At 39.9% G+C, this 27,408-nt stretch overlaps 1 protein-coding gene across 1 annotated transcript in view; it reads right to left on the reverse strand.

Annotated features, from left to right (window-relative positions):
* Nucleotides 1–12,995: 12,995 nt before the first annotated feature.
* pipox (pipecolic acid oxidase) overlaps nucleotides 12,996–27,408 on the reverse strand; it is a 32,442-nt gene continuing 18,029 nt past the window's right edge. The window contains exons 6-8 of the mRNA XM_080889309.1: nucleotides 25,711–25,860; nucleotides 21,880–21,955; nucleotides 12,996–14,059 (exon numbers count right to left, since the gene is read on the reverse strand). Coding sequence (XP_080745435.1) covers nucleotides 13,929–14,059; nucleotides 21,880–21,955; nucleotides 25,711–25,860 — 357 coding nt within the window. The 3' untranslated portion in view covers nucleotides 12,996–13,928. The remainder of the gene's footprint in view (nucleotides 14,060–21,879; nucleotides 21,956–25,710; nucleotides 25,861–27,408) is intronic.

Below are 27,408 nucleotides of genomic sequence, written 5' to 3' on the forward strand. Positions count from 1 at the left end.
TGACCCCAGGTATTTTAACTCCTCTATTTTATATTATCTCTCTCATTCACACACGTATTATGTCTTGCTTCTGTGGATCAGTCTCTGACTGGCCATTCAGATGGGTGACAAATAAAAGAAAACATTTGGAACTTTAACTACTAAAGGCATCTGTTGACTCTGTTATGTTGTGGGAGGCATACCGCTGGCAATATTTGGGTCTACTTGTCTTTGTAGAGGTAAAGCACTTCCTAGTTTATCCTTTACCATGTGAAACATTTCTCTTCTGCAGCTTTTACTTGACAGACAAGCACAACACAAAGTGAAACACAAAACTAAACTATAAGGGCAATAAAATAAAATACAATAGGAAAACCAGATAAAATCAATGGATCTCCACCAGGGGTCACTTAAAAATACTGACATGCATGAAAATGTTGTACACATATGCTGTGGTTTTCCTAACAATGAGATCTCAACCCAGCTGAACACAATTTGTCATGTTCAGCAGCATTATAGAAGGGTTTAATATTTTCTCATTTGAATGTTGCTGTAGTTTTAATGCAAAAGTAAATTGAGGATGCAGTGAAACAAAGTCAATTTGCAGAAGTTGAGGAACCTCTACTCTGTAACATCATTGAGCCAGAGACTGATGCAGGACCAATAAACATCCTGCAGTCTGTTACAATTCTTTGCATGCCATTTTTTGTGTTCTGGTGCCTCAATCAAATTTAGAGTATACGTCTATACAAGTCTTAAAACAGGTTTCTGTTAGTTTTAAAGTGATGTTGCTGCTGGACTTTAACATCTTTCCGTCATGAACTGACACCAGCTTGAAGTCTTTCGTCTGCTGCGTTCGGTTTGGCAGAGCATGTCCTTTGTCTTTGTTTCTTTGTGCTTCTCCAGAAAAGTTTAGACAGCAAAATTAGGAACAACTGTCTGCTTTGAAATGATTGTAGTAATTCTTGTTATTGTTGTGTTTTGTTTGTTTGTTTGAAAAGTGGTTTCTTTCTTTCTTTATAGAAATTCAAGATTCAAGGAATATTGCAGTATGTCCAAAATGGGAATACTTGGATATCTAAAATATGTTCTTGTTACCCACTGTTCCTTAAACAAATGTATTTTGCACTGCAGTCAGCAGATTTTATATAAATAACTCTCTCACTGAGCTAACACAGCCAATCCCTCAGCATGTTTGTACTCTCTGCTCATATTGCCTTCATATTAAATCATTTTTCTTTTTAAAGAACTTATTTTAACATTGCAGTCAACAACAAACAAATCCTCCCTAACAAAAAAAAGTAACTTCAAGGCCAAATTGCATTTTAGTTCTTCACGCCAATAGACGGAATTTGAAGGTAGTGACACATCTAAAAAAAAAAGAGGTTTGGAAGAACAAAAGGCGTTCAGTTTGAAATGGTAAATGGTACTAAAAAGAAACCACTGGAGGAAGTTTCTGCAACTAATTCGATGGTCATAGAGTGAAAAGGTATTTGATCCCCAAGCAAAATATAATTTAGTACTTTGCGGAGAAATCCTTGTTGGCAAGTGCAACACTAAGACATTTCTTGTTGTTGTCACCAGGTTTACACACATTTGCACAGGAGAGATTTTGGCCCACTGCTATTTGCCTAAACTCTAAATTCTTTAGCTTTTTCTGGTTGCTAATTGGCAGCTTGAAGCTTCAGCTGGCTTAAATAGGACTGATGTCTGGGAACTGATGAGGCCTCTTGATTTCTCTTCTTTAGCCACTCCTTGTTACCTCGGCATTATGTTTTGGATCATGCCTCAAGACCCACCAATGACCCATCTTAAGTCTTCTGGCAGAGGAAAGGAGGTTCTCATCTAATATTCGACCATATTTGGCCCCATCTCTTGGCCCTTCAGTGTGGTCATCCTGTACCCTTAGCAGAAAAACAGCCCCACAGAATAATCCCTGCTTGTCTGTGCGGATGGTTTTCTTTAGGTCATCCTCCAAATACAGCCGGTCAAGTTGTCAGAGCGCTCGGTTTTGGATTCATCTGACCACTTTTTTTTCTGAATCTTTTAGATCTCCACTGCCAAACATAAGATGGGCCTGTACATGCGCCTTCTTGAGCAGTGGGGACCTTGCTGTTGGTGACAAGAATTAATGCAAAAAATTCATAAGCAACTAAGAAAACTGAGACATTAATTAGAAATGAGCTATATTCTCCTCTAACATTTCATATTTATTGCATGTTTGGGAGAATGTGTAAAGGTTGGCCTCATGCAGTTTCCCTTCACAGGTCAAATGTGATTCGCCCTTCGTCAGTGGCTCCCCACATGCAGCGTAGTGCCACTGACAAGCAAAAGCCAGCAGGAAGCAACTGGAGGTGAGGTCAGATCATCTGTGGAGCTGGAAACTGAAATGGAGGCTTTTTTAAATAGGGAACATTCCCAAGCTGCAAACAGGCTGTTCAGCTTCACCTCTCATAACACATCAGATTGGCAGCTTGCTGCATCAGCACTTCCTGGTTGGGGAACTGTCAATTTCAGGCACTTCTCTCGGGTGTTAATAGCTTGTAGTTCTCTTCTGTCTGGAGTGAAATGAAAAGCTTACTGCCTTAAACAGCAACAGCCATTCTCTCTTTGAATTAGTGTAAAAATGAAGCATGAATTATTCCAATCCATCTTAGTCCTTCCTCTGGCTCATTGTCCTAGAAATCCTTCAAGTGGATTACAGATTACTGTCAGCAACCTTTGTCCTTCCTTAATCAAAATTACTTGAGCCCATTCAGTATTCAGGAACTGAATGATGAGATTCGGCCTTTCAAACACTGTAGCACATCTCTGCGGGCTCGGGGGGAGGGGACTGAGGTGGACTCGGATGACAGAGGGAGCGATAGTGGAAAGGCAAGCATGCCTTTTCCCTGGAGAGAGACGGTGACAAGAAGGTGCCATAAAAACATGCAATGCTTTCAGTGTTTTCTCCTGGATGCCTTGCCAGCTCATTACCCTTCCAAATGTAGCTGCTGTTTCTGTCTTTCCCCTTGGGCTCCTTGGCTGACAGTCCATCTTGTTTTCTGGCTGACTTGTAGTCGTTGCCTCTGACCTTGTGTCAAGCGTACCACAGAAACCCCTCTGAACTGTCATCTGCTCTGGATGATGAGGTCCTCGATGGTGATTTTTTTTTTCTTTTCACAATGGTCTCAGTGTGTCATGTATGACATCTGATTACTTTAATTATTGAGTATAAATTGTTTATAAAATGTCAGAAAGTAGTGAAATATTATACCCTTGTGATATTTAGTATTTTTAGTTCAGCTTCATCTGTTTTGTTTTCCCACAAAAAAATACTTTAACATCATGATGTAAAAATGTGAAATTTTTTACTAGAGGGCATTCTTCACATTCATCAAAGTATCCTTTGTATCCATAAATCTGATTTAGATAAAATAGTATAGAAGACAAACCCAGGTATCTTTCTTTTATCTGAATTTACTCACCCCGACATTGGCAATCGAATAAGCAGCTATACTAAGCTGGTTATCACCTCAGTAACTCAAACCAGATTTGCCTCTGTGTATTCTCATGTAAGAAGTGGTACTGGCAGAATCAGACCAGTCTTAAACATGTACTGGGAGCATAATGGCTGATTTTACAAAGGAAGGTAAAACTAGCATATTAGAAAATATGAAGATGTTAAATGCACATTACAGGGTGAATACTGTAGACAATGCTACTGAAAACCTTTAAACGACATTCCTACTATCTGCACAGGTCTGTGAGGAATTTCCAGGACTTTTATTTTTCAGAGAAGTTATTGATGAGCAGATGATGATTTCATATTTCTTCATTTCTAATCTTGAACATAACCAGGTTAGGTCTAAAAGAAGAAGTGACCCATCTTTGTAGTACAGAAAACCCAATGTAACTCTAAAGTTACCCAGATAAGCCCAACTCATTGTACAGGCCTCTGGTCCAGTATTCTGTATACAAAAGTATGATGTGAACACATCTCAAGCTCAAAGGAGCTTGGAAAGAAAAGCGTCTGGACTTCTTTAAGTTGCTTGAAGACGTTTCACCTCTCATCCGAGAAGCTTCTTCAGTTCTAAGGTCAAATGGTGGAGAGTCCCAGATATAAACCTAGTGGGAGTAACCCCCCACAGAGGGACAAAAGGACCCCCCCCACACCTTAGAACTGAAGAAGCTTCTCGGATGAGAGGTGAAACGTCTTCAAGCAACTTAAAGAAGTCCAGACGCTTTTCTTTGCAAGCTCCTTTGACTACGATGACCTGGATGACTGAGAACCTTCACAGACTTACTAACATGATGTCTAACCAGATACTTACTCTGGATGACATGACCTCGGTCTCCACAAACACTGTGAGGAATCTTAGAGTTTTATTTCTTTACTTTTTCCATCCATCCATCTTCTTCCACTTATCTGGGGCCGGGTTGCGGGGGCAGCAGCCTAAGCAGAGAGATGTCTACATTACCTGTTACTTGATTGCACTACCTAGAGGGTTATAAACACGTAGTGTGTGACTGAAGAAGAAACACCTCCAGCTTGTCCGGGGGAACACCAAGGCGTTCCCAGGCCAGCTGAGAGATATAATTTCTCCAGCACGTTCTGGGTCTGCCCCAGGGCCTCCTCCCGGTCCCCAGCAGGCATCCTTTGTCAGATGTCTGGACCACCTCAACTGGCTATGTGGAGGAGCAGCGGCTCTACTCTGAGCCCCTTCCGGATGGCTGAACTTCCCACCCTATCTCTAAGGGAGAGGCCCTCCGCCGTTCGAAGGAAGCCCATTTCTGCAGGTTGTATCTTTCAGTCACTACCCACAGCTCATGGCCATAGGTGAGGGTACGGACATAGATTGAACGATAAATTGAGAGCTTCGCTGTTACACTCAGCTCTCTCTTCACCACAGCGCACTGGTATAGCGTCCGCATCACTGCAGCCTCAGCACTAATCCGTGCTGCTTTTCAATGCACAGACTTTAAAGACTTCATAGTATCATGTTACCTCAATAGAGTACTACACTCTCAAACTGCAGGCTTACTTCCTGTGGTTCCTACAGTATTTAAAAGTACAATGCTAGGCTGAGCCTTCAGCTTTCAGGCCCCTCTTCCGTGGAACCAGCTTCCAGTTTGCTTTGGTAAGAAGTGCATTCATTTATTTTCCGGCCCTCTTTGTCTTTGAAATGGAAAACTTTGAATTGTTGAATTAAAGGAGATGAATCATCCCACGAGTGTATTAAAGAGAACTGGCAGTTTATTCCATCTGTTCAGTTCTTCTTTGATACTGTTTAGTATTGGAGTAAAATCATATATATTAAATATATCATTTGGAATGACTGAAACTTTAATGTTATTGTTAAACTGAGTTGAGTAGTTACAGCATACAGGCACACATAGTAAAATGAATTAGAGGCAAAAAAACAAAAAACTGCTAATAAAACTGTGAACTTGCAGGAAGGAGACTGAGGGATTTATTAGATATAACAAGATGTCACCAGCATATAGACTGAGTTTATGATTGGAATTAGTTTTAATGCCTGAAAATCTCTCATGCTGTTTTGTATGAAAAATGCATCCTTGCCTAGTAACTAATTTTTAATTTTGAAATTAAAACTGACAGATGGGTTCAGGTAGAGGTGGAGTTCATTAAGGGTCAGGCCTGACTCTTTTTAACGTTTGCAATTCGATGGTGAGAACCTGAAAAGGTAAAAGTATGCTTTGTAAAGAAAAAAGAAAGAGTCGGTCGGGCATGTGCAGGGATAAAGGGTGGGGAGAAAGCCCCTTGTAATAGAGTTCAAGCAGAGTGGAATTGATGGAGAGAAGAGAATAATATTAGGAATGACTTGCAATAGATGTCTACATTACCTGTTACTTGATTGCACTACCTAGAGGGGGCTATATACACGTAGTGTGTGACTGAAGAAGAAACACTCAATGCATCATGGGAATCTGCCAGCAGCCGAGACCTATTACAGCATAACTAAAGAAGGATTCAGGGTCACCTGATCTAACCCTAACTAAATGCTGCAAAAAGGAAAGTAGAAGAGGGACCTGAAAGCTGAAGTCTCTGCCTCCCATTTTACTTTTAAATACTCTGCAAGTAAGCCCGCAGTCTGACAGCGAAGTGCTCTAATGGGATGATATGGTACTATAAGGTCATTAAGATAAGATTGGGGCCTGATCATTCAACACTTTGAGTGTGAGAAGCAGCACTTTAAATTCGATTATGGATTTAACAGGGAGCCAAGGAAGAGAATAAGAATTCAGCTGTAAACACAGAGGCATCGTGGTTTATGCATGGAAAAAAACCCCTGATCAGTCATCTTGTGATGCAACATACATCCTCTCTATTGCACGAGGGTGTAACCATTTCATTATGTACAAATCCACTCTTCCAGGTTTGTGTTTCACCATCTTTTCAACGTGCTATATCAAGAACCACACTGAAAGAGAAACAATTTCCTTCCTTGCTACTAAAACCGATTCTAAAGTACGATTTCACTGACTCAGACGGTATAGCAACTGTGACAGTTTGTCTTAAAACAACAATAATTTCACATTTTGATTTTTTTTTCTAAAAATAGATTTTTGACCATAATCTCGAAATTTCGACTTTATTCTCAAAATGATCAATAATATTTTTTTAATGTGGCCCTAATACTCGCAGAGATCAGTAGATCCCAGTCCTCAGAAAACATTTCACAAACAGACTTGTTGCAACAACAGTGTCCTCCTGTTATGGTACCATGCTAGGATTCAGCGCTTTAGAGCGGCCCATGGGATGGCTGCAGCTCAGGCAGTAGAGCACATCATCTAACTAATCAGAAGGTTGGTGGTTTGATTCTTGTCTGCATGCCAAAGTATCCTTGGGCAAGACACTGAAAACCAAGTTGCTCTGTGCTGTGTTAATTTGATTGTGAATGCTAAATATAAAACAGAGTAGAAAGAGGTGCTTGCATGAACAGGTGAATGATGCATGTTGTATAAAGTGCTCAAGTAGAGAAGTACTCCATAAGAACCAGTCCATTTTAAAAGTCTTGAGTGCTTCACAAGAAGGCAGCTGCTCTTCTTTTTAGTTTGTGAAGATGTTTCACCTTTCATCTGAGAAGATGAAAAGTTTTAAAACAACTGATGGAGAGTCCCAGGTATTTAACCCCTTGTGGGGTTAAAGTTCTTGAAGGTCATAATTTTGTTAGCAATTGCAGTCATGTTGGGATAGAGCATTGAACCCTGTCCTATTAAATGCAGCTGCTTTAACCTTTGAGACAAAGCAAACATGGTTTCCTTGAACTAACACACTTAATGGAGCTCAGCTATCTCCTATGCCATCTATCCAATTTACAAGTCTTTTATGCATATGCTGCATTGCAAAGTGCACTCATAGTGATAGCTGGGTCCATTGTCTCTCTGGGATTTCTTATTTAACTCCTATAGTGTAGATGTCCTGCCGAAAACACTCCGTCAGGTTGGCCTGTAAATATTCATCATCACAACTACTCTCTTTGCATTTCGCAGAAATATCCGTTATGATCACTTATGCTTGCATTGGCCTGAAACCATCATGACAGCATCTTCTCACCACAGTGAGAGAGACAAACTGACGTAACACTTGCAGTAAGCTTGGCCAAGTGGAAAATACTGCTGCTGTCACTCTCAGTGGCTCAGTGTCTGCATGTCTCTTCTAGCTTTCCAGTCTCACAGCAGCGAGTGGAAACTGAGTTCTGCTGGCTCACTCCCTTCTGGGAAATCGTTTTTTAAAGAAATGGTACTTCTGTCTGGTCCTCTACATTCTGGTTGATATTAACAAAGTTAACATTTTAAACATATTGAGTGAAAATTAACTGAGGAAGCCCATATCTGCAAAAAAATATTGAAAACTCATCTATTAAGTCAAAATAGCTGACATGCTCTTGAATGTCACTCCAGGAGACATTTTTGTACATCTTGAGATATTAAAGAATGCCAAAAGTCAAATTTCGCACATCTAGTTCAAATGTAACACTGTTGTTGCTTCATTGGTACATGTTATTGGGTGTCAGCACAGACACTAATAAGACCAAGACAACACAAAAGCCTTCATCACTTTGGAGGTGTATGCCAAGTTTCTCACTTTTAAACTTTTTTGTCCCCTTAAATACTTCCTGTTTCTTGGTGAGTTGCCATGCCGACAGGATGTTTTCATAAAAAGCATCAGGGTCAAAAGTTCAGACCATGTTTAAGATGAATCCAGTCAACCTGCGAGGAGTAGTACACGAAAGCATAAAACATGACGCTGCATGTTTCTACCAGGTTACACTCCAAATATTTCTATTGGCTTATAGTCTTGGTATATATTGTGACTGTTGTCACAAGTTGGACCTTATTATTCATCAGAAGTTTGGCAAGATTGAACAATGTACGTGTGAATGACAGAAAATTACAGCTTTATGGTGACTGATTGAACATGCCCCACAATGAAAAGTCAACAGCTTTACACTTTGTACTAGCGTCACCAAAGTCTGTAGCTGAGACAGACCAAATATGAAGTTTTCCTTTTGATCCCTAGAAGAAATCTGAAGAAGTACGCTGTCTGAAAATCACAATAAAGTCTTTTTAAAATCAAAATGGCAGAGGTCCTTTTGAGTTTGGTTATTGTTTTGGGGTTTGGGGTGTTACACATTTGTGCCAGATGGTGGAACAGTGGAGCTATGGTGCCATTTTTACCCTCCCTGTTTGAAACCCATCAACATATGCAGATTTTCATCTATTTGAGAGCATATTTTGGTCCTCAAAATAAAAAACAGAGCAGTATCTGCTCTGGTTGGTTGTTGGTACATGGGACTTAATAATTACATTTAAATAATTCAAAAGTTATTTTTAGAAGATAAATTGTGTGTGTTTTTTAGTATATCATGAATATTTCTGATGACTTGATCCTTTTTCTTCACTTTTACCCTGCATACAGGACAACTGGACAGAAAACAGGACAAAGCACTTTCCTTGCTGTGTAGGTACTGTTCATTGTGTATATCAGTGCTTTCACCACTAAAAACATTTACAGGATGAATGGTAAAATGTTCTGTAGAGTTGCTGATAAAATTACACAGCTTTAAGTTTTTGCTTGCTTATATGAATCATTATTGGTAGTTATACTGACACACGAGTCTCTGGACAGAGCCTTGTGTGCATAATAAGTAATGCCATAGGTGAACCACGAGGCATTACTTATTCAGGACCTTAAAAGGTGCCAGAGTTATATTAGGGGAGCCATGAATACTCTTCATATACAACAGTAAGATGTAATTTTACGAGCTAGATATTGTTCTGTAAGCAATGTTTCAGTTGATGGTTATTCGTAGTTAAATATTTGCATTTGCATGTTTAATGTAATTCTAATTCTTGCATTTGTATAATGTCTCTTTGCTCCCATTTGCAGTCACTTAGAGGCAAGGGAGCAAATGGCTCAGTGATCTCTGTCGTTTCACTGCATAATTTTCCCATTCCCACTGATGGCCTTGGATGGCATCCATTGTAACAGGGCCTCTGATTAGTGATTAAAATGTTTACTAGTACATGGGGAAATGGAGCTAGGCAATAGTCCACCTCCATAGCCTAAGCACGCAGCTCTAAGCACGCAGCTCTAAGCACGCAGCTCTAAGCACGCAGCTCTAAGCACGCAGCTCTAAGCACGCAGCTAGCTTCACACAGACAGATTGCTCAGTGGCTGATGTCTTTTTTAACACCATTTAGTTGATAAAAGTTCCTGAAGGCTCTGGACGTTGTAGGGCTGTCCTGGTTGACACGCCTCTGCAATGTTGCGTGGAGATCAGGGGCAGTACCTGTGGACTGGCAGACCGGGGTGGTGGTCCCCATCTTTAAGAAAGGGGACCGGAGGGTGTGTTCCAACTACAGGGGGATCACACTCCTCAGCCTCCCTGGGAAAGTCTATGCCAGGGTGCTGGAAAGGAGAGTTCGTCCGTTAGTCGAACCTCGGATACAGGAGGAACAATGCGGTTTTCGTCCTGGTCGCGGAACACTGGACCAGCTCTTTATCCTCTCCAGGATACTTGAGGGTGCATGGGAGTTTGCCCAAGCAGTCTACATTTGTTTTGTGGACTTGGAGAAGGCATTCGACCGTGTCCCTCGGGGTGTCCTGTGGGAGGTGTTGCGGGAATATGGGGTGTCTGGCCCATTGCTACGGGCCATTCGATCCCTATACAACCGTTGCAAGAGCTTGGTTCGCATTGCCGGCAATAAGTCGGACTCGTTCCTGGTGGGTGATGGGCTCCGCCAGGGCTGCCCTCTCCGGTTCTGTTCATAATTTTTATGGACAGGATTTCTAGGCGCAGCCAAGTGGCGGAGGGCTTTCGCTTTGGTGGCCTCAGAATCTCATCTCTGATTTTTGCAGATGATGTGGTTCTGTTGGCTTCATTGGGTGAGGGCCTCCAGCTCGCACTGGAACGGTTCGCAGCCGAGTGTGAAGCAGCGGGAATGAGGATCAGCACCTCCAAATCTGAGGCAATGGTTCTCAGCCGGAAAAGGGTGGAGTGCCCACTCCAGGTCGGGGATGAGTTCCTGCCCCAAGTGGAGGAGTTCAAGTATCTCGGGGTCTTGTTCGCGAGTGATGGGAGAAGGGAGCCGGAGATCGACAGACGGATTGGGGCTGCAGCTGCAGTAATGTGGACGCTGCACCGGTCCGTCGTGGTGAAGAGGGAGCTGAGTGTAAAAGCGAAGCTCTCAATTTACCGGTCGATCTACGTCCCTACCCTCACCTATGGCCACGAGCTGTGGGTAGTGACCGAAAGAACGAGATCGCGGATACAAGCGGCAGAAATGAGCTTCCTCCGAAGGGTGGCTGGCCTCTCCCTTAGAGATAGGGTGAGAAGTTCGGCCATCCGGGAGGGGCTCAGAGTAGAGCCGCTGCTGCTCCACATCGAAAGGAGCCAGCTGAGGTGGTTCGGGCATCTGACAAGGATGCCCCCTGGGCGCCTCCTGGGTGAGGTGTTCCAGGCATGTCCCACCGGGAGGAGGCCCCGGGGCAGACCCAGGACACGCTGGAGAGATTATATCTCTCGGCTGGCCTGGGAACGCCTTGGTATTCCCCCGGATAAGCTGGAGGTGGTGGCTGGGGAGAGGGAGGTCTGGGCCTCTTTGCTTAGGCTGCTGCCCCCGCGACCCGGCCTCGGACGAAGCGGATGAAGATGGATGGATGGATGGATAGTTGATAAAATGATGGAAATCCAGGGAGGGTGGGTCACTGATGCATCATCCATCCATCCACCCATCCATGTATACACGCATACATATAATGAATATGTCATTAATTGTTGAATTTACAATAGCTCAACAATGTGGGATTACAGTGTTGCGTTGTGTTGTTTGACCAGAAAATAAAACAACAGTGATAACAGCCCCCCATTGAAAACCTTTACAGAGTCTGACCCTGGTGTGTGTGGTGCAGGATGGGGGTGAGCGCGACACACTGTAGCCACTAGTCTCACAGAATGAATGAATTAATAAAAGATGTTTCATAAAATACATTTAAAAAGATGACTGACAAACATTGTAAAAGATAAAAGTATTCCTCTCTATTTAAATTAAGATGGGATTATGTCCCAAAAAATGTTCATGTGAAAATGTGCTAAAGATAAATATAACTGAAGCAGAATTACATAAACTGAGTAAAACATGCAATGAATTCTATCCATGTCTGACTGAATGTTTCAATGTGAATTCTCTGTGTTAAGAATAACAAAGTGAATGTAATGAAATGATTTTAAAGTTTAACCTTTGTGTTTGTTAACTCTTGTAAGTCTGTGGGTGGGTGGTCACTGGATGTCAGCAACATGATTGGACGGCCAAAATGTGTCCCCCACCTCAGCTCCAGCTGAGCTCTTCATACCAACCGACTGACAGAATCAGAGCTATTAGGACTTTTCAGTCAGAGCCGAAACCAAGAAAAACAGTTCCCCCCCCCCCCCTCGCTCTTTATCCAATGTTTTAACCCTCCTGCCATCCTTTAAAAAACTCACACCCATCACCCTAGGGACCATTCTCAGCCACGCCATAAAAAGACCATATATCCATATTTTATTCCACTTTAAATTAGCCAACCTTGTAAAACTACTTCTCCCTGAAATATTCATGTAAAGTTTTAATTATATTTTCGTTGTTTTAACCCTTCAAATCCCAGTGTTATTACATGAGCGCCCTGTGTTATAAGCCCCAAAAACCAAAAAACGAAACTAAATATTTCCACAAAAAACCAGTTGAAGTAATATGTGATTGTCATTATAAGTAGGCCTTTAGATGGACCAAAGATTGGCACCAACATACATTTTGACCTGCCATTATTTTTTTTGCATTTTTTTTGCAATTTAAAAATTAAAACTTCAAGGCCCTGAGTCTTCATTGACATCCAAGAAAAGAAGAAAAAATAAAATCATATGATGATAATTTGGGGTTGAAAAATAGCGTTTATAATGGAAGTCAATGGGCAGAAAATGGTCCCCAGGGTGATGGGTGTGGGGATTTCTGCTGCTCAGCCATTTTAGGCTGATTTAAGGAATTCACACTGGAATATTAACATTGACAGGTAAAAACTATCCTGTGGCAAGTTTGGTTATATTCCACTGAACACAGTGGAAATGGCAGCCATTTAACACATAGCAGTGGCACAAAAAGGTCCCAAGAAGGCAGGAAGGTTAAGTAACAAGAACCTTTTGTTCTGTTTGGGATCACTGTCAAGCTGAAAAATGAAGTTATTCCCAATCAGATGCTTTCCAAGCCACATTGGACAATAGATCCAATGACTTAGAATACTTTTCTGTAAGATCACCAACAACAATGGCTAAAATGCAACCATGCCAAAGCCTCCACTGTGTTTTACAGATGGCTCACTCACTGTTACTTACCTTACTACTGACTCCCTCCATTTGAACTGGGCCTCTTCTCCCAGTTTGCTTCTTTGTTCGTGCTGGTGTGAAGACCGTCTGTGCTGACTCCTTTGCAAAGGTTTCTTTTAATAAATCTCAGAAAAAACAGTTTGGCTTCAACACTCAATTTTATTTTTCACAACACCCTCAGGTCCTGTGTCAGGTCTTTGCTGGATTTCCCCCCCATTCATTAGGAACATGACTTTCACCAATCATCTGCCATAGTGTTTTAGGCCTGCCACATCTTTTGTCCTCAGTTTGTCAAGTTCCCTCAAACTTTTTGGGATATCTTGCACACCATGCAAAGATGTGCCGTGTTTTTAGCTAACAACACAGTTTATGCCTGTCAAACAGTTCTGACATTTTCTTGTAGATTCAACTAAAGAAATGGGAACAGTGTTTTTGTGACAGACTGCTGATAACAAAGTGCCTAAATACACAATTTCAAATGGGTTCTTGGTCAAGTTGTCTGTTATATGCAGACACAACCCTGATTCCTGTCATGAGTCAGGTGCCTTTTTTGCTTGATTCACATTTAGGTCTGTTAGTAGCGTAAGAAACAAACAAACAAATCCTCTGAAAATGGTCAGACACAAGAACTGGACTGGAAAGGAGCGAAAGTTTTATCAGAAGTCATTCAAAACTTTCCATGCTATCGTGTTTACAGACAGAATTACACATGCGCAGTAATGCTACCATAAACATGAGCCTCATCACATCTCGTAAACTTTCTACAAGCACTACTTTGTGCAAATCAACTCAGGAGCTTCAGATCAGTGGATTGATAGAGCCCATCTATAATGTTTGTATAGTAATTATGGAAATCACAAAATATTAGTTAGAAATCAGATCATGAGAGAAAGCCTATAGCCTAGTTACATGGATAACAGCACACATATTCATTATGCTTGAAAGCATTTGATTACACCTAGTGCCAAAAAAAACAAAACTTACAAAGAATACAATCATAGAATTTAAACGTAGTGATTAAATGAATTTACTAAAATTATAATTTAGCTGTTATTATTATAAAACACTCGCTGTGTTGCAGATCTATAAAGCTGAGTTCCTCTTTGACTGGAAGCGTCTTATGTGGAAAGGTGAAAGGTCATAGGAGGGCACTTCTCCCAGGCTGAGTTCGCACAGAAGCTTGCCAATGATTGGTCCAAACTTGAAGCCATGACCTGGAAAAATAAAGAAGCCTTCATAATAGGTCATCAAGCTGTGTCAGATCAATTGATGTCTTCATGTGAACCAAAGCCAGGCACCTTGCAGTTAGAATAAAAATAGCCTGTATTTCTTGGGCTTTGTCTGAATAAGGCGCTGGGTTTGAGATTCACATGAGTGAACACATAAAAGAAAAGAAAAGCTGTTGCAACTCCTGTCACTGAGAATATACTCACTTTAGTGAACAACACCAAATACTAAATTAGGGGAGAGTTGTCCTTTCTTGGCGTAATGGCTTCATGTGCCTTAGCTCAGGAGTAAGATGAGAGAAATACTATTTTTAAAATGAGGCGTCACGATTCATTGTTTTTAGGGTCTGAGAAGGAAATTGTGAATATCAACGGGGCTTGAAGAATGCAGCACAGTGCCATCTGACAAAGGTCTCAAGGCTCCTGTGGATTCTGTCTGGCTTTGAAGTCATAAAAAGCTGCCTTTGACAGTTTGGACCTGTGAATTTTCATCTTGCCAGAGAAGGAGAATGGAAAACCTAGGCCAAGCCTACAGGATGATATTGTAGCCATGGCAACCGTTCTCAGTACTTGCTTGAAAGTACTTATGTCACGCATTAATGATGAATGCATGAAGTGAAGGAGAGAACAGAAGGAGAAACATGTTTCTGTGTTACGATTAAAGCATGTGAACTTCCTCAAAATATGAACTTTGTGAGTGGAAGGATGGAGACTGAGCACATCCAGTACACTTAATAATTAACAATTAGTAGCATTAGTTATGATCACTAGTTATGATTGCAATTGGAAAATTGTATTTTCTCTGAAAACATGTTATCAATTTTACTGAAAGAATAAAAAACAAAACAAATGAGGCCACTACAGTAATTCAGCCCACTATTTGGGTCTGTATTTAAATAATTTAATCATCGGATGGCTCCCCTTGTAACTTGGTAGCAACAAGCAGGACCACTGATGAATCCCACTAGCCTTGGTGATCTAATAGATTTTTATTCAGTGCTACTGTGAGGCTAACATTTTTGGAGTTTCCTCTAGAAAACTATCAGGTTAATACATTTTTGACTTAATATTAGAGATGGACCGATCCGATATTACGTATCGGTATCGGTCCGATACTGACCTAAATTACTGGATCGGATATCGGAGAAAAATAAAAAATGTAATCCGATCCATTAAATATCACGAAAGCACCTCACAAAACTTGCAACACGCCGTAACTCACCTCAGAACGTTAGCACGTCGGAGCAGTATGCATCACGTGATAGAGCGGCTGTGGCATTCGGGACCTGTCGGTGGTCTGGATAGCATGTGGAGCTTCGCTAGCAACCTGGCATTTCATCTCCGACAAAGTTATCCCCGAGAGAAGTAAAGCAAGTGTGTAAGTCCATCTCTGAATGTTTGTAAAGCATTCCTGCGTTAAGCTTAACAAGTGACTGCCTCTCCTGCTGCTACTTCAATCATGAAACTGCTTAATGATCAGCTGATCGGCTTTTCTGTCGCGAGTCCGTCTCTCTGGTTTGTTTTTGGCCCACTTTGCACCAGAAAGAGGAAACCAGCAGCTGAACAACAGCAGCACGTTTAAGCTTGATCAGCTGTTGTTAGAATTTATTTAATATTACTTTCTACTCCAGGATCTTTTTCTACGTAGCTGACGCTGGTAACTGTGCAGGGGCGGATCTAGCAAAGTTTAGCCAGGGGGGCCGATAGGGCATGAACAGGGAAAAGGGGGCACAAAGACATACTTTTCTTTCTTATTCTCATTTAAAATGTCGAGCTTTTAATAAATAATTATCTGACACCCAAAGTTTTAATTTGATGTAAAATGAATAGAAGTCCATTACTGTTTATAGTGACTATTAAGTCTAATATATATACCCTAGTAAGCTATAGTACTTTTTCCTTTGGGAAGGTACCATCTGTGCAGTCTGCAATTTTGTTGAAGAAAGATGTTGAATCTATTTAATATTTCTTGAAAAATAATTGATTTCTGTGCATTTTTTTTTCACACTGCATCAAATTAAGGTTGATTACGTCGATTAAGCATCATGAGGTGGAGCGTGAGGGGTGGTTCCCTATTTTTTATTTATTTATTTTTGTTGTTGCTGGGAGTTGGAACCCTATTAGTTAGGTTGCTTAATATTTACGCTAAGTACTCTTTAAAATACCAGAATAGGGAGGATGGTGTAGGTTTAAGTTTATTAGATTGATCAGTATTGCTGAACTATGAAATATTTTTTTTTGCATACAGGTATAACAGAATAGCTTTAGTGTAGTTGTTGTTTTAAACTTGAGTATGAACTTATACAAAATGCAGCAAGATATTTAAAAAACAGTTTTGTTGATTAAAAAACACTATATCGGATTCATATCGGTATCGGCAGATATCCAAATTTATGATATCGGTATCGGTATCGGACATAAAAAAGTGGTATCGTGCCATCTCTACTTAATATTGGAAGGTCATTAATTAGCATCTACTTTATGGTCAAAGTCTTGCATGGATACTAACTATTGGGTTGCCAAATGCCACTAGAAAGGCTTTAGTTTTTAATGACACTTGCTGAACTCTGTTCATAGACAGTAATTTCTGGAAGTGTTCCTGAGCCCATCTAGTGAGTTCCATTCCAGTGAGTTTCACAATCGTACATTGAGGAACATTTTTCTGAAATTGTTTGTACAATTTATAGATGCAGCTTTTGCAGGTTGGGAAATCTGTGACCATCTCTACCTCTGAGAAACTCAGCCTCTGTGTCCACCTATTACAGGAACATGCTTGGTGAGTTCTTTAAAACAAACTATTCTTTCACAAATGTTTACAAAGGCAGAATGTATAGCTATGTTTTTTTTTTTTGTTTTTTTTTTACACCTGTTGCAATGAGTCTGAAACACCCAGATTCAAAGATGAAGTGTGGCCTGATACTTCTGTCCATATAGTAGAAGAGTGGAGTGTAGAGAGAGCATAAACAGATAGGACAAAATACAAACTGGAAGGCAAACAATGTTCATTCTCACCAATAAATCTGTCTTTGATTTAAGGCACATAATTAAATTAAATTAATTATGGACTTCCACAAGATTTTGGATACAGTATACATGCTTCCCTTAGGCATTTGAAAGCATACCATACATTTTCATTGCATTGATACTCAACTTTATCCATGCAGCCAGATGACACACATTAATTAGTTATACTGCAGGAATGGCTTAAAGCCAAAGATCTAGATGACTTCTAATTTCCTACTTGTACATTCAAATAAACAAGATGTTTTGTTCTTGGCCCTAAAAATTGTAGCATCATGATGTGTGGTTGGCATTAACACTGACAAAAGCTGGACTCATTTTTGACCACGATAGGTCATTCCACGTGCATGTTACACAAACATGTATGACTGCCTTTTGCATTTGTGCAGTATCTCTAAAATGAGAAACATCCTACGTCAAAGTCATGCTGAAAAACTAGGATAAGCATTTACTACTTATCCCCATCTTATCTTAATAAACTCAGAGTACCCGATCACCACAAAAGACTACTAGCTTATTTGCGGTCCCTAGTCCACAGCTTTCAGGCCCCACTTCTGTGGAACCAGTTCTCAGCTTGTTTTCTATGAGACAGACACCCACGCTAGTTTTAACTTCAGGCAGAAAACTTTCTGTTTTGAGAAAGCGTATAGTTACGTTACAGTAGGTGCTGGGGGCTTCCCATGATGCACTGAGTGTTTCTTGTTCACTCACCTAAAGCGGCTTGAGGTGACTGCTGTTATGATTTGGTGCTATGTAAATAAAACTGAATGAAACTCAAATACACAGATGAAGACTTGCAGCAAAATATTCCTGGTGAAAAATGGAAGCAGTGCATGCTGGTGCACCTCTGCAGCACTTGATGCACAGGCTAAGTACAGACCTACCATTTCCTCCATGGCTGCACATGTGCATTTGGTGTGAAGCTCTACATTTTTAGCTTCATTACTCATACACCTCTAAGAATAAGAAAAAAAAACAACCCCATTAATACGTAATCTATATTTGCAACATTTTCTATTGCAGGCCTGTTAGCCCAGTGAGCGCATACTTGTCTGAGAGCAAAGCACTGGGAGCAGGATATTAATTACAGTTATAATTAGGTAAAGGACACGACTGCATGAAGACACGGAGAGGTGCCAGGAGACACTATAGATAACTGCAGGAGAGGAGAGGTGGAGTTGAGCAGGCCGCATGGGAGCCTCTGGCATGTTAATTAGAGAAGAACACAAATGTAAGAATAACGGTGGTTAAGAATCCTGATGTCTCCTGTGAGACTGAGGATACAACTATTAAGTAACTGATGGGTCCTGGAAAATCTGTCACTGGCCCCTAGAAATTCCCACTATAAATGCAGTTTACCAATCAATCAGTAAAGCTGCAATAATTTTTATACTGACCAAAAACAAATAACACTTCTGATAACTGATTCAACATTTGAGAACAAATAAAACTGGAAAGTTTTCTGCAGTAATAAAATTAAGATTTGAATGTATGAAGACAGGGATATTATTTGGACTTTTTGAATATTTTGATAAAATTATTGCTAATTACTCAGTGCTATGTATTAACTAATTTAGACTTGACACAAAACGTACACTATTATTACACTTGTCAATAAACAATATTTCAGACTAGACCATCTTCAGCTGTTGCTGTCAAAATGTCATAAAGAATAGCAGCTTGTCAGGACTTTTGTGCTGGACTTCTTATTACTTTCTCCAAAAGGCTCCCCGAAAAACCTTCAGAGATTAGAACCAGATATAAAAAAAGCTACATTTTTACCACATTAACTTCCTGTTAATTGAGAATTGAGTACACAAATCCTGATGATCAGGAATGGCTGGATGATATGAGATCATGATCAGTCAACATGAATATCACAGTATAAATCACGTCCTTATTTCTGTCAAACTTAAAGGTTCCTTTTTATTCGTAAGTGCAGATGTGAAAATAAAAGGTTAATTTTGGTTAAAATTTGTATTTATTATCTGTCAGAAACTAAACTGGCCACTTTTGCCACCGATCTGTATTTATGGGAACAATGGCAACCTCATACTGTGCATATATCTCATATTGTGCATATGCACAATATAGGGCAAATGTGTTACCTAGATGTGAGTACAGATTTTAATATCTCTGGAAAACTGCATCTCCATTCTTGGAAGCTCTCAGACTGTAGATAATAAGAGGGTCTAAAGTTTTTTTTAAGTGCATTTAAAGTCTTTAGACAATAGTAAGAAATATAGATTCTTTTCTTTCCTTTTGGTTGCAAAAAAACCCCCAATTATATTGATCTATATGAATTATTAGTTAATCCTAAAAAATATGATGTCCCTTTTTTGTTAAATAACATTAATTAAACTGTCTTACTTACATTTACTAAAAGCAAACATCTGGCTCCTCTTTCTTTCTGCAACTACTCTTCATTTCTTTTTCCCTCTTTAGGCTGCTGCTCTGACAGAGGTGAAACCCTTGATTCCCCGAGTTCCGAGTAACACTGCTGTTCTTCCTGGAACAAGCAATGCTGATTAATTTAGCTGCTGCTCCTGCTGTTTTGGAGTTGGCACTCATCTGCACACATCTGGTGTACACAGTGCCAGAACACTTCTTGCTGTTCTTTGTCTTGAGCTGTTGACATTTTCATTTTAACAACGCCGCTGACTCTGTCGACTGAATCAAAACAGACACTGTTTGTTTTGTTTGACTGCTGTCACGGTGTTTTGCCTTTAATAAGCGATTGTGAGGATAATGGCTTAATACAGTAAAGGTGTCAACAAGCCTTGTCAGCTAGTTTCATGATGCTCAGAGGAGCCTGCCATTTTGGCTCATCTTTAGCTGATAATCCAAAAATGGAATAGGGAAAAAATATTTAAAAAACGAACTATTATTTCAATGTACTTTTTCAAAAACCATTTGTACCAATTTATTTATTTAAAAAAAAGAAAAGAAAAGAAAAATGTAAAAAAAGAAAAAAAGAAAAAAAAAAAGAAAAAAAAGAAACAGGCTGTGTATGTAACCAAGGTGTGCACAAAGGAGGTTTGAGGAGATTAATGCTGGTGGAAACTCATTGATCTTGTAAAGTCTTCAGTAAATTTATCGTTATTTTAAAACTCAGTGCTACTGTTTCTTTGGTAGTACAGCTACACATTTCAGCTCTTAAAATGTAGGTTTGATCATTTAAACATGATATCTAAGTGCATCTAGAGACATTAATGAATTATATGTGGAAATCAGTTCATGTGAATATTACTGACTAACTCTTTACAAACCATTAATGCACATACGTCTGATATGATACATTTAAATAAATTTAAATAAATAAATTTAAACCAACGCTGAGATTTTTCCAAAAATATTTTTGACACTGTCTTGATAAAAATTGTTATTTGTGTGAAAACATTTTCAGGTCGTATAATCTCACGCCACACTGAGGCAGACTGTGGGCGATACAAGCCTTATTTTATATTTCACATTACAGTACAAACACGATTCAAACGTGACGGCGGTGTTTTAAGATGTGAGAGATTTGCGACGTTTAGCACAAATCTTGTGTAGTTAGTGTGTAGTGTAGTCAATAGTTTTGTTGTGTGTGTCAGAACAATGAGGCGACTGCTGAATGTTACAGGAGTTACAGGAGTGATACATCTCCTGTTGTCAGGCCTGCAGGTATCAGGCTGTTGTTCTCCTTTATCTCATAGTGGACAGAAATTATTTTTTGGAGCGGCACAAATAATTTGTGTGGCATCAAATTTGATGCAGAACAGCTGCAATATTACTAATATTACTACAGGACCAAGGTAGTTCAGTAGGGTGATTAAATCACACAGTGGTACACAGTAGTACTTATCTGCTATAATATGATAATTAAATAAAATAAATTTTACAAACTGTAAATAAAGCTAATTCCAGCATTCAATTTCCCCTTTTTATAAAATGAATCTCTTTGCTCAATGAAATATTGTTAAAGGGACTTTTTCCAAAATGATTTGTTGAGGAAAAACAAACTCAGTTGAAGCTCATATTCATTGCGTTAAATCATTATCACGAGCATCTAAATGGAACTGCTGCAAGTTTATCAGCTACAACACAGACTCAGAAACTAGTTCAGGAAAATGTCATTTTGTTTTGATTTTTTGTGATTTTGCTTGATTTGATTTTTCTGACTTTTGTGTCAAGGACCCAAGGACTTTGTTGACCATCAGGGATGATTTTGAAGAATTAGAAGGGATTAATGCAGAGTGTCCACAGCTGCAGGGTTTCCTGAGTGGAGAGGATACCTGTCTAGTGTTCATGACTACTTAAAATCCCCTTTCCCACAGAGCCCTTGTGCCTGAGGCATCACCACACGATGCACCTTACCTTGGTTCTTCGTTTTCAATATTAACTATTAACACAGATCTGGTTACGCTGGAAATGTCTCAAAAGGAAACGTCTACATTAAGAAATTAACACCTGCATTGACAGCAAAAAAATATTACCATTCCTATCTATACTTTGGTTTTTTGTGTGGTTTGAATAACTGTGATGGTCTGAAGCAGCTCCTGTCTGAAATTCTCAGAGCTAGAGTACTGACAGAATTAGCTGTTGCTAGGCTACAGCTACTACTACAAGTATGCTAAATGAAAAGAAACCTCCAAATATAAACTGACATAGCTATTTCATTAAAAAAGGAATTAACAGTAGTTTTGAATGAATAGAAGTCAGCTATTTATCCTGACAAATATGGCTAGAGTTATATGTGCTACACATGTTTTCTTTCATTTTTTTGGAGCCATATTGTGCTGTACCTGAAAATCCTGCTCCAATCACGATGTTGCTGTATGCAGGGTGGTAGTCCAGCACAAAATGATGGTCAGGCGTTAGCTGCAAAAAACAATAAAATATGAAGAGTTAGTAAATTTTAAAAAAAACAACAACAAAAAACCCAACAAAACAAGAAAAAAAATAATCAGAAAGTGCAGGTTGTTGTTTCAAGACGGTGCAGCTGTACCACTTTAGAACTTAAATCCTCTAGGCCCCCTGCCTGCTTGGGTGGAAGAATGGTGTGCATGGTACTTCTATATAAGCCTTTATACTGCACACAGAAAATGACAACGATCAGACTCTCCTGTAAGCACTGGAACTGAACCCTAGAGTTTTCACCAAGTGTATCAAAGCAGCCCTGAATTCCTTGTGGGCAGCGGGACTCAGAGTGTTAACATACTTGGATAAATTTCTAATATGTATTTCTAACAGAGGGGATCCACTACATTTTTCTATCCTCTTCTTCCATTAACATCCAACTTATTAATGTTAATTTGTTAATTCAACATAACATCATAAGTTATGTTACAATAGGTAGGCTGCTGGGGGATTCCCATGATGCATTGAGTATTTCTTCTTCAGTCACCTTTCTCACTCACTATGTGTTAACAGACCTCTCTGCATTGAATCATACTTGTTATTAACCTCTGTCTCTCTTCCACAGCATGTCTTCTATCCTGTCTTCCTTCTCTCACCCCAACCGGTCGCAGCAGATGGCCCCGCCCCTCCCTGAGCCTGGTTCTGTCGGAGGTTTCTTCCTGTTAAAGGGGAGTTTTTCCTTCCCACTGTCGCCAAAGTGCTTGCTCATAGGGGATCATATGATTGTTGGGTTTTCTCTGATGTATTATTGTAGGGTCTACCGAACAATATAAAGCACCTTGAGGCAACCTTTATTGTGATTTGGTGCTGTATAAATAAAACTGATTTGAACACACTCAATCTTTACACATCTGCTCAGCATATCAAGTACATATGCACTCAGCACCAGCACATCCACATCTACATAATGCATCCCTATGGAACATCCTATCAAACGTTCTTTTTTTCCCCTCACCTGACTGATGTATGTACCGTAATTGTCGGGCTATAAGCCGCTACTTTTTGCACAAGCTTTGAACCCTGCGGCTTTTAGTCAGGTGCGGCTTTTCTATGGATTGTCCATGAGGGGATTTGTTTTGTTTGTTCCGCTGTTGTACGGCACTACGTTGCCTGGCGGAAGGATCGGGGTTCAAGAGTGGTATGTTGGTCACATGTCCATCCGCCAGGCAACGTAGTGCCGTACGAAGTAGCGCGAAAAACAAACTTCAAAGTAGCGCTATGCGTTCAGCTGGAGGCGTGGATGATGAGCGGCGATAAACTTGCGAAAAGCAAGTTATGCCCAACTCCACCATTGGATTCTGACAGCGTGGAAAAGTGTGAAAACATCCACGATCACCAACGGATTTCGAAGGGCTGGACTGTTGCATGATGGAGAGGAGGACACCGCCACGGCCCTTCTGAGGGTGTTCGACTCTGACACTGACAACGAGGATTTCTTTGGTTTTGAAAGTGACAACGAAGGAGAGAAGCGAAGAGTGGATGACGAAGCCATCCTGAGCCTGTTCGTTTCCGACACTGGAGGAGAGGACTTTGGTGGTTTTAGTGCGCAGGAAGATGGTGGTGAATGACTGACTTTTCTTTTTGTTAAAGCCGTGTCACTGCACCTGAGCCTAAAAGGTAGTCCAATCTATTTTTCTGGTGTGCTGTAGGTTATTGTTATGTACTACATTTGTTACTCATTTATGAAGCACAGTACATGTTTCGTACTTGTAATTACCGCTACTTGTACATATACCTAAAAAGTTATGCAAATATGTACCCATAACTTGTTTTTCAAAATATTAATAAAAGTGATGTCTCCAAACAGCCATCTCTTTCCTGACAATTCGCTTTGTGCATATTCTCTTACATATGATAAGTCAACATTGAAACACCTGCGGCTTTTAGTCAGGTGCGGCTAATGTATGTACAAAACAGGATTTTCCCCTGATTTTAGCTTGTGCGGCTAATATTCAGGTGCGCTCTGTAGTCCGGGAAATACGGTATTTTTTTTCCTCAATTATTTCAGCGTCACACGCAGTGTGCAACATTAGCTGCACACACACAGTTATGGGCACACTAAGGTTTGTCACATGGAAAGTGCATTGAGCAGACTCCAGAGAGAAGAGGTTAAAGATAAGATACTTAACCACCTTAAAAACACTACAGGCAGATGTTGTTTTATTATAAGAGACTGATAGACCTGCTACAGCTACAGATGAACTTAAAACACCTGAGTTTCCTGATGCGTTCTCAGCCTGCTATAACTCTAGGCAAAGGGGAGTAGCAATTTTAATAAATAAAAATGTTAATTTTACAGTACTCAACACAGTTATAAAGCCATTAAATTATCTATGCTTAACGAAAAGTTATGTATTGTAAGTATATATGGCCCAAGTGTTGATGACCCCTCATTCTTCCATGCTTTTTTCACTGCACTCTTTGAACACCTAGATTGCTCACTTGGTCTTGGGGGCGATCCCAACTTTGGACTAAAGGAAGAAATGGAGCAGGAACTCCTACTCTATTGAGCCTCACTCCTGGAGCTGATTTGCTCTTCACAGTCCACCAGCTGTGGGACAGATGTGGTTGGGTATCTGTGAGCTAGCCTTTGTTCTTTTCAAAAGAAACAAGGGCACCAAAGGTGCTGTGGAAGTGACCTCACCCCTTACGTCTTAGATGTAGTGGTAGTAGGGCTTCCCATTATGAGACTCCTCACTTTGTATTCAGAGAACCCGGGTTACCCTGGTAACCAAACTTTGAGTAAATTAAATAAGTGTTATTTTCAAAAAAGCAGTAAGATTTAATGCACATTCACTCAAGAGTGCTGCAGCCTCTTCGTTCTGCTTCTTGTGGCCTTGTGAGCTGTTCCTGTCAAAGTCTTTATAAAAAATGTTTCAAAAACCTGTTTAACTCGATAGAAAAGGCCACTGTATATGCATAGTGACCTCTGACAGAAGACCAAATTTGAGCACAACAGAAGAGACTAGTTATCTTCTTAAGAATGACTTGTTAAGTGAGAGAAGAGTTGTCAGGATTTTCAGTGATATTAGACAAGGTGGCCAAAATGTTATTGTCCTATTGCTTCAGTATGTGATCATGTGTTGGTGAGCAGCTGCAAAACCGCTTTAAAAACAAAATACATAAACCCAGTTCTGCACTGCATAAGATGAACCTTAGAACAGCATTAAAACCTGACAAGAACCTAAGTACAGACAGAAACTCACACACTTCACATTTTGTATTATAAACTTCATTTATTCTGATAAATCCCCTTGATACTGGATAGAATATATAATCTATCCAGAATGCAGAATAGAATAGAATATATTATCCATTATCGAGAAAAGTCTGCATTTTTCATTTTAGCATTATAAATGATATTTTCATTGTTGGCGACAGACAGGTTACCTTCAGTTTGCTTTTTGCTTAAATACCAACAGAATTTTTTAAGTTTAAACTAGTTTTTGACAGATTACTAAAACGTTTGTGTGTTTTCTTGTTTTTATGACTGGTGGTCTAACACATTTGTTAATCCCTGTCTGTGGTGAAGTACAGCAGACAGAAGAAGACCTTTTTAAACCTTATTTTGGGACACAGCTCTGTTTACTAGATTTGACTGGTGATTCTATAAACGCAATACACAATTTACGCAGTAAATTTTCACTATCGTTTTTTTTTTCTCTGCACTTTCACAGATGAAGATGACAACAAAAAACACAATGTTAACACTGTACCGTATACAAGCAGCTCTCCACTATAGCAGGTTCAGGGATGAGGCCAGGAAAGCAGCGGGCGATGTAATGCTGGAGAATCTCAATATCAGACCTGTCTTTCTGCAAATCTCTCTGGTCTGGGTCTGTCTTGCTGCCCATATGGTAGCACACCTGTAATGACATCACTGGTATTAGTTCTATATGAAAGTACCAAAAACTCAGCACATTTTCAGTGATATGAGGAGCAGAAGGACAGCTGCAGTATTGTGAATAGAATAGCTTTGCATTCTGTTATTATGTCATAGTAACAATTTTGCATCTGAGCATTTTGTGTTATGTGACCGTGGGACTAATTGTGGCTTTGGTGTTTATATCAATTGAATGACAACAGAAACACAGCTTGAATGGCACTATGCACAAGTTCACTGCAAACCTGGTACTTTTCAAAGGTGCAGGTGCACAGGAGAAGCTCTTTGTTCACCATTTTGCAGTTTAGCAGGCTGTCTCAGATTGTTTTTGCAGCACCGATTGGGGTTATTCAGAACTCAATAAAATGCTTTATATTAAATGTAATAAGGCACGAGCATGTTCCGCTCATTTCAGTAGCTACTGTCGGTTAGGATGACTCTACAAAAACTTCCAAAGCATCTTTTTTTGTGCTGTTTTTATAAGCCAGTTTTGACACATACAGTCTTACTCGGAGACTAAAGGCAAAGTGAGAACCCTGAGGGATTAAAAGAACTGCTGCTTTGACTTTTTTCTTTAGGTTTTCTGCTTTAGAAAACTGCTTGGCAGGTCCCTGCTGTAAAAACAAACAAACTACAGATGAGAAAATGCCACCGTCTTCTGCTTCATTTTGGCATTCTTTCAAACTGTTAAATGGTCCAAGCATTGCTAGCTCTGGTGACTGTGTCTTCGAGTGAATAATGCAACGTGGCATCACCATCTGTCCTCCCGTTCTCTGCTGTGCATGTGGTCTGCTATTAGACTGTGAGCTCCTGCTGGCTTGCCATAATGCCCAAAATAGAGATGTGTCATCGGATGACATCAACTCCAGCACAAACCTTACAACTAATATGATGTCGAGGGAGAACAAATCACATTTTAAAGTCCATTTTGCCACAGCATTTCTGTTTTTAAAGAAAAGCATTAACAGTTGTGTACAACAAAACATAAAACACTTAAAGTTATCTATTAATTGCCTTAATTAAGTTCTTTAAAACAATAAAATCTAAAACCTTTTTTTCCAGCTTTGATAAATAATGGTCAAATGTTAGCAAGACTTGCTTGTGAATTTGGATATACCCTCCAAACATGCATGGATTCATAAACTTTTAAAGGAAAACAGAAAACGTCTGAAGAGCAGATAAAATGTGGAAAAAAGAAGTGAACAGTATTCGGCAACAATGTTGAAGAATGACCCATCTCCTAGAAATGTACACTTGTAACATTAATTACAGTACCAATTAATTTTGTCAGAAGGACAATTATATTATTATATGCAGTTCATATGTATTTGTTTAAAAGAGAACTCCAAAAGTCATAACCCTACAGATACAGAGTATTAGGGCCACAATACTGATCGCCTGAGGCGGGGTGGTGGTACAAAAACCACATCTGGTCAGAAGGAAAAACAACACAAACTTGGAAGAGTTGGCCAGATTTGTACAAGATGAAATGGCTGGCAATGGATAGATGCAAGGCTGGTTACAGCTTTGT

The sequence above is a fragment of the Rhamphochromis sp. 'chilingali' genome (genome assembly GCF_963969265.1).
Source record: "Rhamphochromis sp. 'chilingali' genome assembly, chromosome: 8".
Lineage (NCBI taxonomy): Eukaryota > Metazoa > Chordata > Actinopteri > Cichliformes > Cichlidae > Rhamphochromis > Rhamphochromis sp. 'chilingali'.